The following is a 15780-nucleotide window of genomic DNA, read 5'->3' as shown; positions in this document are numbered from 1 at the left end:
AGCAACCTGCAAATGTGAGAGAGAGAGAGAGAGAGAGAGAACAAGCAAGATAAACTGAGGGAGACACACACAGCAATACAGCTCCTGACGTAACACTAACAAAGTTTGAAACGCTGTAAACTTCCTCACCAATGAGCCATTTTTGGATCTTTCAGATACCGATGATCATGAGTTATGTAAGAAGAGGAAGAGGAGAAAGATAAAGGTATCTCCCATTGATACTATTACAGATACAAGGGAAATATCCAGCCCTCCAGCAGAGGGTGCTGTGCAGAGCCAAACAGATGCTGCAAATCCCAATGATAGAGGTAAGTGTAAGCTCAGTGTGCCCTGAAGGCAACAAGCGAATCAGCAAGAGCAGAAAGAGAAACGTCACAAAGAGAAGCTCTTTCCTCTTACATGTGATGTGATGCTTCGTACAAGATCTCTTTAATTCACTTACAGAGAGGAGTGAGTAGATTGAAATTCAGCAGAGGTGCTCGAATTCCTCCATACCACACAGTATATATACCTATCTATTATATAACTCTATGTATAACTTAAAAAAAATAATAGAGAGTTTATATACAGTATTATGAATTATAACATATATACAGTGGGGTCCAAAAGTCTGAGACTAATAGTGATTCAATTTAGCATTTTCTTCTACTAGCCAACATTACAAAAATGAGATAGATAGATAGATAGATAGATAGATAGATAGATAGATAGATAGATAGATAGATAGATAGATAGATAGATAGATAGATAGATAGATAGATAGATAGATGGATGGATGGATGGATGGATGGATGGATGGATGGATGGATGGATGGATGGATAGATAGATAGATGGATGATAGATTTATTTTTTTATTTTTTTCAAATTATATTATCGCCATATCAGTTTGAGGGAAAATATTTGCTTTAATAACTGCATGCACTCCAGTTGGCATGGACTCTGTTCATCCTTGTTATCTTAGTATGATTTTAAAATGTTATATATGGTGTGTTTCAATGGAAGTATACTTACCATTTGGATAAGGAGTTAAAGGAATATTCTGGGTTCAATTCAAGTTCATCTATTTCTAGATTTTCAATGTGATCTATGGCATTTGGACACATAACCACTTGTTTCCACTCAAAAAAACAGCACCACTCTGACCTGCATCTTCCTCATCTACAAGCTCCTGTGTAGCTAGTGGTACCTCTCGCTGCTGTGGAGTTACTGTTTTCCCGTCTCAGTGGGCACACTGCCCCCTGCTGAGATCTCCAGACTGTGCAGACTTGGGGCTCTCCAGAGGAAGGACAAGGAGCAGTTAAAATCACAGCTGCAATAGTTCAGATACACAAGCACATTACCTGCAGGTAAGTTGGATTACATGTCTGAACATGTGTGCTAAGCTTTTGTATTAGAGATTAGAAAAACAATTGATGCAGCTGTAAGGAGAAGTAATAGCATGCAGACCCACTAAGACTGATCAGTGTTTCATTGAGGAACATTGAGAATTGTATTTTTTTTATTACATTTTTTTTTTAATTATTTATTTCTAAGCAAAACTTATACTGTACAGCTGTGGCTAAAAGTATGGGCAGTGACATAAATTTTGTGTTTTGCAAAGTTTGCTGCTTCAGTATTTATATAAGTGTTTCATACGTTTTAAAGGCTTATATTGGCAAAAACACTCAATATATGCAAAGAGTCAATATTTACAGTGTTGACCCTTGTTCTTCATAACCTCTACAATTCACTCTGGCATGCTAGATATCAGCTTCTGGGCCAAATCCTGAATGATGGCGATCCATTCTTGCCTTATTAGTGCTCGGAGTTGATCACGATTTGTGGGCTTCTGTTTGTCCACTCACCTTTTGAGGATTGACCACAGGTTCTCTATGGGATTAAGATCCAGGGAGTTACCTGGCCACAAAATTTCAATGTAATGATCTCCAAGACACTTCATTATCACTCTTGCCTTGTGACATGGTGCTCCATCATGCTGGAAAATGCACGGATCCATCACCTAATTGCTCCTGGGTCGTTGGGAGAAGTTGCTCTTGCAGGACGTTTTGTTACATTCTTTATTCGTGGCAATGTTTTTGGGCAGAATTGTGAGAGCCCACTCCCTTGGATGAAATGCAACCCCACACATAGTTCCCATGTGCTGCTGATATGATTAATGAAATTACATTAGCTGGTCATTTGGTGCCAGGGCCAAAAATCTGTGAAATTTGGGTTTTTGAGATGAAGTAAATGTTTTTGGCCAATGAAGCTTTTTGCAATTATTTAAAATGTGTCTGATCACTCTACACAATAATCTAGAAACAATGTGAATCAACAGCACAACAACTGAAGCAGAAAACTTTGCGAAACACAAAATGTATGTCACTGCCAATACTTTTGTCCATGGCTATATTTCTGTTTTTTCTTACCTTCAGCTCAATAATACAGTACATTATGAGGCTATTTCTGGCTATTTCTGTAAATAAATGTTCTATTGCCCATTTTCTCTTTAATGGACATTTATACACTGTTTTCTCTACAGGCAGTATGTTTCTAAAAGATTCTTTGACAAGATAAACACTGGAGTAATATTATCGCCCATAATGCTTGATCACGTGCCATCCACAGCTCATTATGAGAAGCCTCTTAACTGCTAATTATCTTAGCAACAAAATGCCAGCAGCCCTTCACTGATCCCAGAGTTTGGATCATGACATTTATGCTTAAGCACAACAGACTGCTCATTAACACCAGCTTTTTTCAAACCAGAGCCACATTTGCCCATTTTTGTTAATTGACTGTTTTGAAAAACTTGAGGATATAAGTAATAAGCCATTTCCTTGAAAAGTTAACTAAAATAACTATATAATTATGTATTAGTTCAGCTGTAAAAAAAAAATATATGCCATTTTAGTCACTTTGTCAGAGATAAAAAATGTATGTGTCCTTGTTTTCAAAGATTGTTGACATCATACTTGCCTCCATTGAGTGCAATGTGTGTGTATACACTACCTACTAAGATCCATTGAAAATAATACAATGGCTTATTCAATGACATCATGGAATTAGTTTAAATCTCCAAGTGTCTCTAGACTGTGTGTTTGTGCTATTCTGAGATACGCAAGGCAACACAGAACATCGGCATGGATGTCTTTATACGAACACTTGAATCTGTGTTGGCACGGACAAAGAATGAGTTTTTATTGCCTCTGATTAACTTTATACTGTTCAGAAATAATAATCCTTCTGTTTGTCTTATTTATTCACAAATTATTTCCTTGTGAAAACATTACGCAAGCTGGTATGTGAGGCTGAGGGTACAGCAGGTGTAATTATGGAATTATAACAAAAAAAAAAGATGATGAAGTCAGACCTTGTTGGTTTTTGTCTCTTAAAACAAGAAGACTTAAGCTTTAAAATTGGCCTGTATTATTCACAATGTATAAATCATATGTTAATATGAATATGGTAATTATTCTGTACCATGGTGTTGTCATCTGACACCATTACTCTACTACCATGGTACCAACACAGTACTTCTTTTTAATGGCCATCTTTTTATGAGATACCAAATTAGCATTTTGAATTTAGAATTTTTTTCTTGCCTTTTTGCTGCCTCTTTACCCATCTCACTAGACTTTAGAGTGCTTTCACTACACATGCCATGTTGTCTAGAACAGAGCTAAGGATTTTGTCCTTCACAACAACTTAGCCCCACAGCCATCACTGTAATCACTATCATCATAGCTACCATGTCCAAGTGCATGCTAGCCTCTTTTGGTAATCTCATTGAGAGAGACAAACAGACAACACTCCTGCTGGGACAGTCTATATAAGCTTTAACCACAGGTAGACCGTGGCAAACACGCACTCTTACCTAGCAGAGCTCTAATCTTCTGTGGGGCCTCTTTCTGTCTGAAAAAAAGGTGACGAGGAAGAAGACCACAGGAAAAGTTAGTCCTCCACATAAACTTGCAGCTTTCAGGCATAGTGACTTCTGAAGAGATACCAAAATGATTTTTGGTCTCCCACGCCCAACTTCAAGATACATCCGCTACCTGCAGGTGAGTGAAAGAATGCAGAAGATCAGTTTACAATCTATGACCACTTAATGCCTAAGTTTATTGATAGACTTTGTGAACAGCTCTTGACTATATCAGCTGTCTTATTGAGACATCAACAGTCTATTTAGAAGAGTCTTTATATATATTTATCACATGTTAAGCTCATTAGACAGTATTTTTGGCCATGTAAATTTCCACAAATATACATTTGAGTTGGTCCTCAAGTAAAAATCTGGGTTACAGTGAGGCACTTACAATGGAAGTGAAAGGGGCCGATCTGTAAACATCAACACACTCACTGTTTTAAAAGTATAGCCACAAGAGGTTAATGGCATTTGTGTGTTATCATGATTGTAGTGATATAAAATCATTTATTTACCTTTTCTGTGTAACGTTATACAATTTTACAACTTGCCATGATGATTTAATGCTGTAAACACTAAAACTCTGAAATAATTTACAGCTCAAATAATACACAAGTTATAATAATACGCAAGTTTTAATAGAATAATTAATGTAAGTGCTTTTATAAAATTATAAGATTCACATTTCTGCTTTTAAACCCTCCAAAAATTGGCCCCATTCTCTTCTGTTGTAAGTAACTCACTTTAACCTAGATTTTGAGTTTTTTTTAAAGAAAAGGAGGGACAGGCTGTAATTATTTAGCTTAACTTGTATTGAAACCAGAATAAAGATAAAATACCTTAAATTGCTATAATTACATTAGAGTATTGCGTCGTGTTTAAGATTAATTTATAGTCAATGTATAATTATCATTATTTATTGTAGCGTGTGTTGTATTAAGGCGGTATGTTAATGTTTAATAGTTTACAGCTAATACAAAAGGGTCATCTTTCAGGCAGGGTGAGGCAGTGCTAATTCAACATGTGTCATCTTGGATTTCCTGAAAGTAAATATCTGCCAGATCTGTTCCAATTTCGTATAGATCATGTATTTCCAATATCTTTCAGACTTCAGCCATGCAGATTGTGACCCACAGAGCTCATGATCTCATGGTACCAAGGGTGGCTGTTCTTCTGGGTGCACTAGGGATTGCAATGTCAGGGTACAGCTCTCGCCAGCTCACTCTCTATCATCGTCCCTCCACACGATTCCTGCAGTGGGTGTCGAGACCTGTCATTGCTGATGAGAGTCTGGAAACCCAGCCAGTGCAGGCCAGTCTGGGTTTAGCCAATGCTGCAGTGGGATACATCAAAAAGGATGGACAGATCTAGTCAGACATATGGGTCACACACAGCAGCCTGTATGGACAACAGATAAAATAAATGTTTGCATGTGTGGAAAAACTATCACTGCTCAAATGTTGGATGTGTCCAGATTCATTTGAGCAACACTGACATGAGTGGCAGTCACAAAAATAAGGATCTGTGAGGTCTTATTGTGTAAGACTTTGTTAGATTTTCAAATTTAGCCATATAGAGTTATTTCAACATCTGAAAGTATTGTTATGTTACACAGAGCAAAGCATCAGTAATGATTTTGAAAGTGCCTTTGTAAAGGAAAGCCTGAAAATGTCCTGCTGATAGAGATGCAGGTTTGCCCTGATTAGTTTGTGTTTATTTATGTGGCCTGCTTGAGTTCCATAAATGCTTTAGCAGATCTGTGTAAATGACCAAGTCAATTACTGTTGAGTCATGCCTTGTGTTGACATCCTTTTGAAAATCATTTACATCTCTGTAAATATACAGGCCATTGGTTTTATGATTTAATTTGTGGATGATGTCACTAGTAGAGTGACATATTGTGATTGCAACTGAATTTTAAAAAGCAGAGTCAAGCCTGAATGCCATGCATTTAAAACAAGTTTTATAAATTGCACGTTAGAGACTGACATCCTGATGGCTGGCTCCTTATTTAGCTATGTATTTACAGTGACAACAACACACTATGACAGGCATGTTCCCTAAACAAATACACTCACTGGGGATTAGGTCTCACAAAGAGCATTACATTTCTTTATTGGAGCTTTTAACTGAGATTTAAAACATGGGTACACTGTGAAGATGAGCCAGTACCTGTTAAACACATGGGATTTCAAACTGGGGTCCATGTAAAATTTCACAGAGAAAAAATTATGTATAGAATAACACTGTGAATTTGATTATATTACCATAAAAAAATCATGAGATCAGTCGTGCTTTTTTATTCATATTTATTGTGAAAAGCACTATGCAAGCTAATCCAAATTGAATTGATTTTTTTTCTTCAGGTTTATACATCTAAAATTACTCTAATAGTAGGTGAAAAAGATACACTCTCTTAACGCTTAAAGTAAATATTTTTGCAGATATTATTGTAGTAATTTCTTTTGCCTTTAGTACAACAACTATATAGACACCAATTATTAAATTTTGCAAATAAAATGTTGTCTTTGTTTTTTGGAAAGTGGGAATGCGTGTATGAGGCAGTATACGTGAAGGGTAGTACAGTTTATAGCACACAGAATCAAACTAAACAGACATGATTGTACATTTCTGAACATGATTAATCTCTTCTTCTTTTTTTTTTTTTTGGTACAAGTCTGTTTTATGAAGACCTGACAACATGTCTGCCAGAAAAATGAAAAGAAAACAATATTTTATAGAAGAACCTATATATAAAATTAGTGTTTGAATGAGACTTTATAGTAAACTTCAGCTGTTTATAGCCTGTTTCTTAACTATTTATAACCCTGGGGAAAAGCTCTCAACAACCTGATTTTAAATTCTGTTCAAGCCTCTAGGGTCAGGGTACAAGGGTCAGCATCAGCCCTGAGGATCATAAAGTTAACTGACAGAGAGAAGCAGTTTGAACTTCACTGGAAGGAAAGCAATTCAGTCATTTAGAGGGTGTTCACAGAGGTTGTTAATGTGATGCGCGTGTCCACTCCTTCAAAAGCAAAACAACGAGAACATGCGAATTGCTTTATGATTCATGCTGTAACCGTCTCCGGTGTTACTGTTCAGTCCTCATGAGGGGGCAAAAGGACAGTTTTTAGCTAGGCTGAATATACCCACATCCTAAAGTCTTCTCTGGATCTGCTCCCGTCTCGTGGAGACGTCTGACTCTATCAGCTATCGACAATATGTACAACTTCCCAGTCAATCCCGAGACCGCCGAAGACCTTCAATAAGGTTTGTAAACTTTAAAAACGATCCGTTATTAATGTTTTGCTGTTATAAATCTGTTATGTAAGTCGAATGATTTGCGGTATCTTTACTCCCATAGTAATAATGCTCTGTCCATAGCCTACTGTCATTTCCTTTTTTTAAAGTAATGTTTCCATCATAATATTCGGAGGGAGACGACCTTTATTTGCGGTCCTTTAAACCGAGCTAATATATGTAAAATATTCTGAAAATCATTCATGAGCGACGGAATATACTTTTAATCTTGACGTGCATATATTTTTTATTTTTTTTTTTGTCACGTTCCGTTCGTTTCCTAACTTTGCTAAATTTATGAACTTTGAACTTTTGTAATACGTCTCTATTCCTTACTTCTTCTTGTCTGCTTGCTCTGTTCATCACTCACACCACTTTGTTTAGCGCTGTCCGCAGGGTTTTGCATTTCCATGCAAATTTTGCCACAAATCTCATTCAAAATGTCCCTGTGTACGCACTCCATCCCAGTTTACCACACAAACTGCATTGAAAGTACACTGGAGTGAACACTGTTCATTAAACCTTCGTTAAAAACACTGAATTAAAGGAATATTCTGGGTTTTATATAAATTGAGCTCATTTGAGAGCATTCTTGGCATAGCTTGTTGATTACCAGATAAAAAAGATCTGGGTTACAGTGAGGCTCTTACTATAGAAGTGAATGGGGCCAATAAGTAAATGTTTATATACTGATATATACATTTACTGATTTTTTTTTTCTCTAAAGTATAGACACAAAATATAAACAATATGCACCTCAACATGATTTTAGTGTTATAAAATCACTTGCTAACCTTTTATGTGTAAAGTTATACCCAATTTTACAACTAAGTTTCCATAACAACTTAATGCCGTTAACCCTAAAATGACAATAAAAAACAGCAATTTGAGAAAAACATCTGAAATACACACGCTTTAACAGAAAAAAATATGTAAGTGCTTTTATAAAATTATAAGCTTCACATTCCTGCCTTTAAACCCTCCATAAACTGACCCCATTCACTTCCTTTGTATTTGCCTCACTGTGACCTCGATATTTGTATTTTTTTAGAAAGGAGGGATTTTAAATTAAAAAAACATTTCGTGGTAATCAACATTATGCCACAAATGTTGCCTATTGAGCTAATCTTGTATTGAACACAGAATATTCCTTTATAAACAAAATTGGTGACATTTCTCATAAGTTGAGACTGGTTTGCCCTACTAGTGAAGGAGAGGAATTTCTCTAACATTGGATAATGAGATGGACCAATGTGTGTGCGAATGTGTTGGAGAAACAAAGAAATTAAGTTTGTGAAATTCTTTTTTTGACATCCTCCAGAGGGAAACGAGATCTTCGGTAACATGGGGAATTACTCTGGGAAAGAGCGGCAAGGATCTTCAGGTAAATAGTTTTGTATACGAATGCGTTGGTTGGTGTTTTATTGAGTGACCCCCAAGGCACAAAGACATACAGAGGAATTATTCACAAGAGAAGAAAAATGTGTAATCAGCAGAGAGAGATAAATAAGATACAAATTTATGGATAAATAAAAAAAGGGGTTATGAGCAAAGTGTGATACTCAAGCATGTGATGCAAATATTGAGAAAAAAAGAAGAAAGAACAGCAGGACAGAGATTAACTGTGCGTGCATGTGTGTGTGTGTGTGTGTGTGTGTGTAATGAAAAACACTCCCACACACACACACTCATAGGCAGAAGACAAGACTCAATTAAAACAGTTGCTACTTTGTATTCAGTTAAATCTAATTGTGAAAAAACTTTAGTAAATTAATCATAATGTTGCCACTCTTGTCTTGTTGAAAAAACATAAAGTAAAATTTCTGTGACAGGCTAATCTTCCTTCATATGATATAAGAGGCATCTGACAGTTCCAAGGTCTCAATATTTCTCTCTGTAGGCACCACATTGGACCCATTTGAAACATCTCCCAACTCCCCTTATACCCTCACTTCTACAACCTTATCCCCAACCACCCAGCTGGCGTCTGTTTCCAACAGCTCCTCTAAGACTGTAGCAAGCACAGCCACACCTCATGAGACTCTCAGTCCATCACTGATCTCCACCAATCAGGATGAGCTGCTCAGGAACTGCAGGACAGGGCCCACAAATCATGTGCCTGAGAAGGGACTTAAGGTGACACGAGCAACTGCGCAGGTACCTCAAACCTCAGGTGTATGTTTGAAGGGCGACACAGGAGTGGATGCTAAATTGATACAGGAGTGTTTGATCACACTTGGGCTCAACAGTACTGAAGTCTCAACACACACACTAAATGGTATGGATCAATCATATATCAAGAATAGTTAAAATATAATGTTCATTGTTAGTTTGTGATATCCAATCTAATGCATTTACTAATGTTAATAAATGGAACCTTACTGTAGAGTGTTACCGTAATTATTAATTGGACATTTGTGTCTTTTTCCATATCACTGTTCCTTTCGCTTTATAAAAACATTTATAATAAGTTATTTAAAGACGTGCATTAGTCATTTAATCACAGTGGTAAAATCTTAGTAGCACATGTCCTCTAATGGCTTGGCTTGCAAATGCTTATATTGTGTATGCTGTGGTAACGATTAAGAATCATCTGTGTGTGTTTGCCAGATCTGTTACAGTGTTTTCTGATGGAGAGAGAGAAGATAAAGGAGGAATTGAGAAGTTGTAAAGAAAAGATTCAGGTGATGCAAACTTTCTTCTTTTTACTATCCATCTAGTCTCTCAAATGATTCTGCACATTCAACACAATCACTTCCTACAGTGAACTTACTGTTTCAGGTACACCAAGTCCATACCCTGACACATTTATAAGATCATTTTCACTTTCTCATGTGTGTACAGTGTTTTCATTTGATTAGTGTTCAAAGGGGTCATGACATGCCTTTTTTATTATTTTAATATGTTCCCTGAGGTTCACTTATAATATTTATGACGTTTTTTTGCCCAAAAATCAGACGGTATATTTTTAAAATATGATCATTTCCACCCGCATTCTGATCCTCTGTCTGAAACACTCTGTTTTGGTGCTGCCTCTCTTTAAAGACTTGACAGTAAACACCTACTTTTATTATTAGTTCTCTGCTCTTGACTGACCTGCTCTCTCCTTGCCATCTCACTGCTCACTGCTACTGGGTAGGGCTACAAAAGTGATAAGGTAAAGTAGGCTTTCATGTGTTATTGTGGAGGTGGTCAGATGCAAATGTCTTCCACAGTGTGACATCACAATGTGAAGGAAGTAGATAACGAGATGTTTTGGCAGCTTGGTCTGAGAAGCTTGGTTTTTTTTACTGAAACTTTATAGGAAAATGTGATTCTTCATGTCATGACCCCTTTAAGGGGAGAAAAGGGGCGACACCCAGATCTCACCAAATCCCTGACACAGAGCCCTAAGACTAGAGCAATAGACATCTATGAATATTTTAAAGAAAGTTCACCCAAAAATGAATATTCTGTCATAATTCACAAACCTTCCTGTCATTCCAAACCTGTTTGACTTTCTTCTTTCACCGATTAAAACAACTCATGTCCTCGCATGAACACGTGAGCCACTGTGAACAAGCTTCTTTCATAAATTTCATGAACAAATAATGGACATCATGATTTTCATTGGAAAAATGACTTATATTTCTGGTTGTTTCTCACCAACATCATATTACTTCAGAAGATGTGGAATATGAAGCATAAACTGCATGGACAAGTTTTATGGTGACTGGGTCCTTTTTTAAGTTTTAATGTCAGTCACTATCCACTGCCATTGTATAGAAAAGAGGGACCAAGACAGTCATTAAAATTCTCTGTTAATGTAAAACCCGAAATTTTTGACCTTGTGGGGACATCTTGTCGGTCCCCATGAGGAAAACAGCTTATAAATCATACTAAATTATGTTTTTTGAAAATGTAAAAATGCAGAAAGTTTTCTGTGAGGGTTAGGTTTAGGGGTAGGGTTAGGTTTAGGGGATAGAATATAAAGTTTGTACAGTATAAAAACCATTATGTCTATGGAAAGTCCCCATAAAACATGGAAACACAACATGTGTGTGTGTGTGTGTGTGTGTGTGTGTGTGTGTGTGTGTGTGTGTGTGTGTGTGTGTCCTGCTGCTGATATTGGCCTTATCTAGTAATCTCAATTAATCAGATCAAAAAATTCTTTTTTTAGAATAGAAAAAAGAGCGTGAGATGGATAAAGAGGAAGACATGAAAATGTTTTCACTCCCATATTTTTCTGAATAGATCATTTATGTGTGCATGTACACTCAAATGTGTGTGTTTGCATTCTCACTGATCTGTAGCATTAATATGAGAGAGAGAGACTGAAAGAGAAAGTTAATGTAAAGTTTATTTATATAGATAGCCATTGTAGCTTTTTAACAATGGAACAATGCCATCGGTCACAAAGCAGCTTTACAGGGTGTCAAGCTTGAAGAAGAAGGAGAGTCAGAGACACAGATGGAAACAGGGAGTGACAGGGAGATATTGAGAGAGACAGTGAGGGGGATGTGGGGAATTCTGTTCAGCTCTTGCAAGAACAAAACTTTTTTGTTTTGCTGGTGTGACAGAGACAGTCAGCGTTTAACAACTGACTAAACAACAGTGCGTGTGCATAATTGGCTAAAGTTTAGGGACCATTTTGTCTACAGGAGTGAGCTAAATCTAACAAAACCTCCTTTCAGGGACATCTGATGTGTCATCAATTATTATAATATATAAATATTTAAAATAATGCTTTTGTTTTATTCTAAAATGTATTGTTTTTTTTTCTCTCACTCCTGAGCATTGCTAAAAGGTGGATAAAATGAATGCACACAGAGGACAAGATAAATCATCATGGGTTTATGTGTGTGGGTTTGTGTTCCATGCAGGGTCACTCCACCCGTAGCTTTTGTTTCATTCCTATACACACAAACGTAAGACGTTGGCGGATCAGTTCCAGATGGACTGTGCTGAATGCAGGAGTCACACACTTGCTTTGGGTTTGGCTGGAAAAGCTTTGCACAAAATATTAGACCATTGTGTCAGACGTACATGCCTGTGACTGTGCCTTTTTGTGTGTGTAGTGTGATGTATGGGGTGCAGCGATTATTTAGTGTGTGTACATTGATATGTGTGTGAGGTGTTGTAAAGAATGGTGAAAGAGAGTCAGATTTACCCCCACACAGACATACTGTACTGTAAGTACACTTTGCAAAGCCCCAAAAAGTGTGACAACTTCTTATCATGTAAGATGGGTGTGGAACTTCTCTAGAATTCCCACTGAGCCAATGAGCTGATGTCAAAAGCATCACCACTATCCATAGAAAAAGAAAAGAGAAAGAGAAGGGGACAGAGAGGCAGATAGGTGGGGTATTTTTTCTGTTTTCTCTGGATGCCTGGAAAGCACTGAGTGTGAACAGAGAGCCAGAATTTCAATGACTTTAACAAGGTTGGCTAATTGCCAACATGTGTTATTGCTGTTATGTGTTAATGCTTTTCAGTCAGCCTATCTTAGACCTTGTTCATCATCTACTATATGAAGTGCATTTTAATTTGAGCTCTTTATTACATGCGGCTATATCTGAGCACCTTCCAAGACAAATGCTTCAGGAATCAACTGAGCTTTTAAAACAAGTTTAATTTTGCATCGTAAGGAAAAGCATGTTACATGAAAATCCCTCTCAGAAGTTGTTCAAACAGTCTGTTTCTGTACATGCACTTTAAAAGTTTGATTTCAGTCAGACAATAATAATTATTTGTCTTTTTAAAAAGTCATGACATGTAAATGCTTAAGTCTGATTGAATCATACCAGACCTACTAAGAGACCTAGATTATGGAATATACAGTACTCCAGTTGAAGCCGTCAGTCCGTATTATTTTAAATTAAATTAAAAAAAATGTGTTTAATAGTGGAATTCCTGGTGAATAATTACACTATCCATGATCTAGCAAGATCCACCAATTAGAGAATTGGACCAGTGGCAGCAAACTAGCCCAGCAGTGACCACCCTCTCCCATGAAGCACTGTGAATGATGATAACAAGTCACTCTTATGATACATTCTGCAAACTACTATCTGAATATTTTTTTTAAATATATTGTTTCAAGACTTGTCAACAACTTCAAATAAAGTCCCACTCCCAGTGAAAATGGGAGTGGGTGTGGATGCTTGCGCTATCTGTGGGTGTTTGCACACAAACTGTGAGTGGATTTTATGGTAATGAAGATGAGCAAATTGCAATTTTCCTGAGGAATAGGTAATTGCGCTAAGCACATCTAATCTTGGTGCAAAGTCTAAAATCAGTTCCTGCACTTGCCGTTTGGGGATTCCACCAGCAGGTGATATTAAAGAGCAATCAATCCCTTTTAAAACCATGATTTGTGTGTCAGTAGATCAATAATAATACTATTAACAAAATAATACATATAATAGCTAAGTAAAGCTTTACAGAAAAGAAACATAACACATTAAACAGATAACAATATAACAAATAAATATTACAAAACAATGAACAATGGGAGAGCAGAAAAGTATCAATCATCCCGGAACTCCATCAAGAGGTCTTGAGATAGAGAACACATATATTGCGGTCCGGAGGCTGGAGGAAGTGCAATCATCCTCTAATCCACTGAAACGATGGCAGACAAAACGAGATAGAGTTCACACAGCAAGGACATTGTTATTGCTCAAAAGAAAGTAAGCCACAAATGGTCCATATTTCTATTATTGACCCAGCCCATTAGCATTTGCATGTCGATTTTGCCATCCCATATGCGCCTAGACTTAGCACACACTTGACAAAAATATCAAATTTTTATGGCCATTCCAACTGACTTGCGCACTTAAAATAGTCCCCCTAAAGTACATAGTCTTTTATTTTTTTATTTTTTTTTCTGGTTTTCGAATACTTTTTTGCTTCAAATCAAAGCTTTTAGTCTTGTATTCACCATGTAGCTGGTTGATTTGGTTCGTGGTATAGAATGCTTTTTATATAGACTTTTACATACATAAAACGTACAAGGGGAAAAACATTTCAGAAACCAAATGGTTGAGCAAGTGGGCAGGTACTGTTGCGCTCTATTGGGCTCTTCATTTAGCTTGTGCTCCAAAAGACAGAAGTTATGCGGCATGTATTTAACACTTAAATTGCTGATGTCTTTACTTCAAGTACTGAATTCGGTTATGCATTGTGTCATGGATACTTGGAAAAGACAGATGAAAATTGTAGCTTTACTATGCTAAACCCACCATAGCTCAATTATAATGCACATTTAAACATACTGTCTGTCTCTTACTTCTGAAAAAAAGGTGCTTTATACCTTTATAGTGTGTTTCTTATAACTAATATTGCAAGTGTTTAAAATTCCTTTTGTGGATTTCATAGTACAGTAGAACATTCAATAAACAGTTACTGATACTATGAATTCAATATTCATGTCAAACAAAGTGCAGTTGTAACAATTATTTTTAACATGTATTCTTTTTCAATAATTACATAAATTAGCTTATTTTGGGAAAACACAGTTTTCTTTACCACAATGTGTATTTGCGCACATTATTATTAACACATTTTTGCATTTTCTCAAAGCTTCAAAAGGTATGCAGTCAAACAATGTGCCATGTGATATACCAAAGTTTTGAAACTTTGAAAGTTGTAGTTACACTTCAGGTAATAGCGAAATACCCAAATACCCCCAACAGCCTCTTTTCCTGCATCAGATCGATCACCAGAACTGTGTGTGTGTGTGTGTGTGTGCGTGTGTTAGAAAGAGAGCAAGTACAGTTTTGTGTATTCTTGCTTTAATCAGCTCCAGATGGGGTCTGGAGGCCTTGAAGTGATGAAAAGGGTCCCTAAACTTTCCATGATCTCTCCTCCTACTCTAGTTCCATCCTCCCTTAGTGTTATTTGTTTAATCTCAGTCTTCCAGCTGTTCTTCTAACTCCTTGTACAGCTTTCTCACATTTTACATGGTTATTCTTTACCCCTTGCCAGTACATTTTCCTCTTTTTGGCCTTTCTTTTCCTAAATTGATTTTCCTGCTAAAGCATACTCACCTCATCCTGTCTGTTGTATGTTATTGTAAAGATTGCACCATAATGATTTACTCGATCTGTTAACTTTAGTACAGTCAGTACAGTAGTATGCTGTCCTTTGAGTAATTTTCCCGCTCTTACTGAATCATGCTGTTTCAGTCAGAGAGAAACAGAAAGGAAAAGGAAGGGCATTTTTAAAGAGATAGAAAGAAAGTTCAATTTGTGCATATCTAACCTATCATGTATTTATATGTACATGTAGAGTGGTTAGTTATTGTTTTATTCTGAAAGAAATCATTCAATGGTTTCCGCTATAAACGGCTTCTAAGGATTCTTAAGCTTCACTCTCCTTACTAGGGAGAAAATGTGAACTCCCAAACACCAGGAAGTCCAGGGTTTGAGACCCTGTCAGATTAATGATGATGCAAGGGTTCAGTTAAATGCAGAACAGTCTCACATAGCCAGACCTTTGAATAAACAGCATAAGGGCTGGTCCAGATTGCAGCATATTCTGGCCAAGAATCACCTACTTAAGAGCCATCTGACTGACATATAATATTAAC

General features: G+C 36.7%; 2 protein-coding genes across 2 annotated transcripts in view; both read left to right on the top strand.

Annotated features, from left to right (window-relative positions):
* Positions 1-3807: 3807 nt before the first annotated feature.
* zgc:193593 (uncharacterized protein LOC564090 homolog) lies at positions 3808-6377 on the top strand. The gene is made up of 2 exons (XM_052154272.1): positions 3808-4044; positions 5016-6377. Exons 1-2 carry the CDS (start codon positions 3994-3996, stop codon positions 5277-5279), a joined length of 315 nt encoding a protein of 104 aa, XP_052010232.1. The 5' UTR covers positions 3808-3993; the 3' UTR covers positions 5280-6377.
* Positions 6378-6959: 582 nt separating this feature from the next.
* LOC127662602 (cytospin-A-like) overlaps positions 6960-15780 on the top strand; it is a 15444-nt gene continuing 6623 nt past the window's right edge. The window contains exons 1-4 of the mRNA XM_052153869.1: positions 6960-7178; positions 8530-8592; positions 9109-9486; positions 9819-9892. Coding sequence (XP_052009829.1) covers positions 8553-8592; positions 9109-9486; positions 9819-9892 — 492 coding nt within the window. The 5' untranslated portion in view covers positions 6960-7178; positions 8530-8552. The remainder of the gene's footprint in view (positions 7179-8529; positions 8593-9108; positions 9487-9818; positions 9893-15780) is intronic.

Source organism: Xyrauchen texanus, chromosome 22 (assembly GCF_025860055.1).
Source record: "Xyrauchen texanus isolate HMW12.3.18 chromosome 22, RBS_HiC_50CHRs, whole genome shotgun sequence".
NCBI classification, from domain to species: domain Eukaryota; kingdom Metazoa; phylum Chordata; class Actinopteri; order Cypriniformes; family Catostomidae; genus Xyrauchen; species Xyrauchen texanus.
Note: the sequence above shows the minus strand (reverse complement) of the source record. Positions and strands in the feature narration are given on the sequence as shown.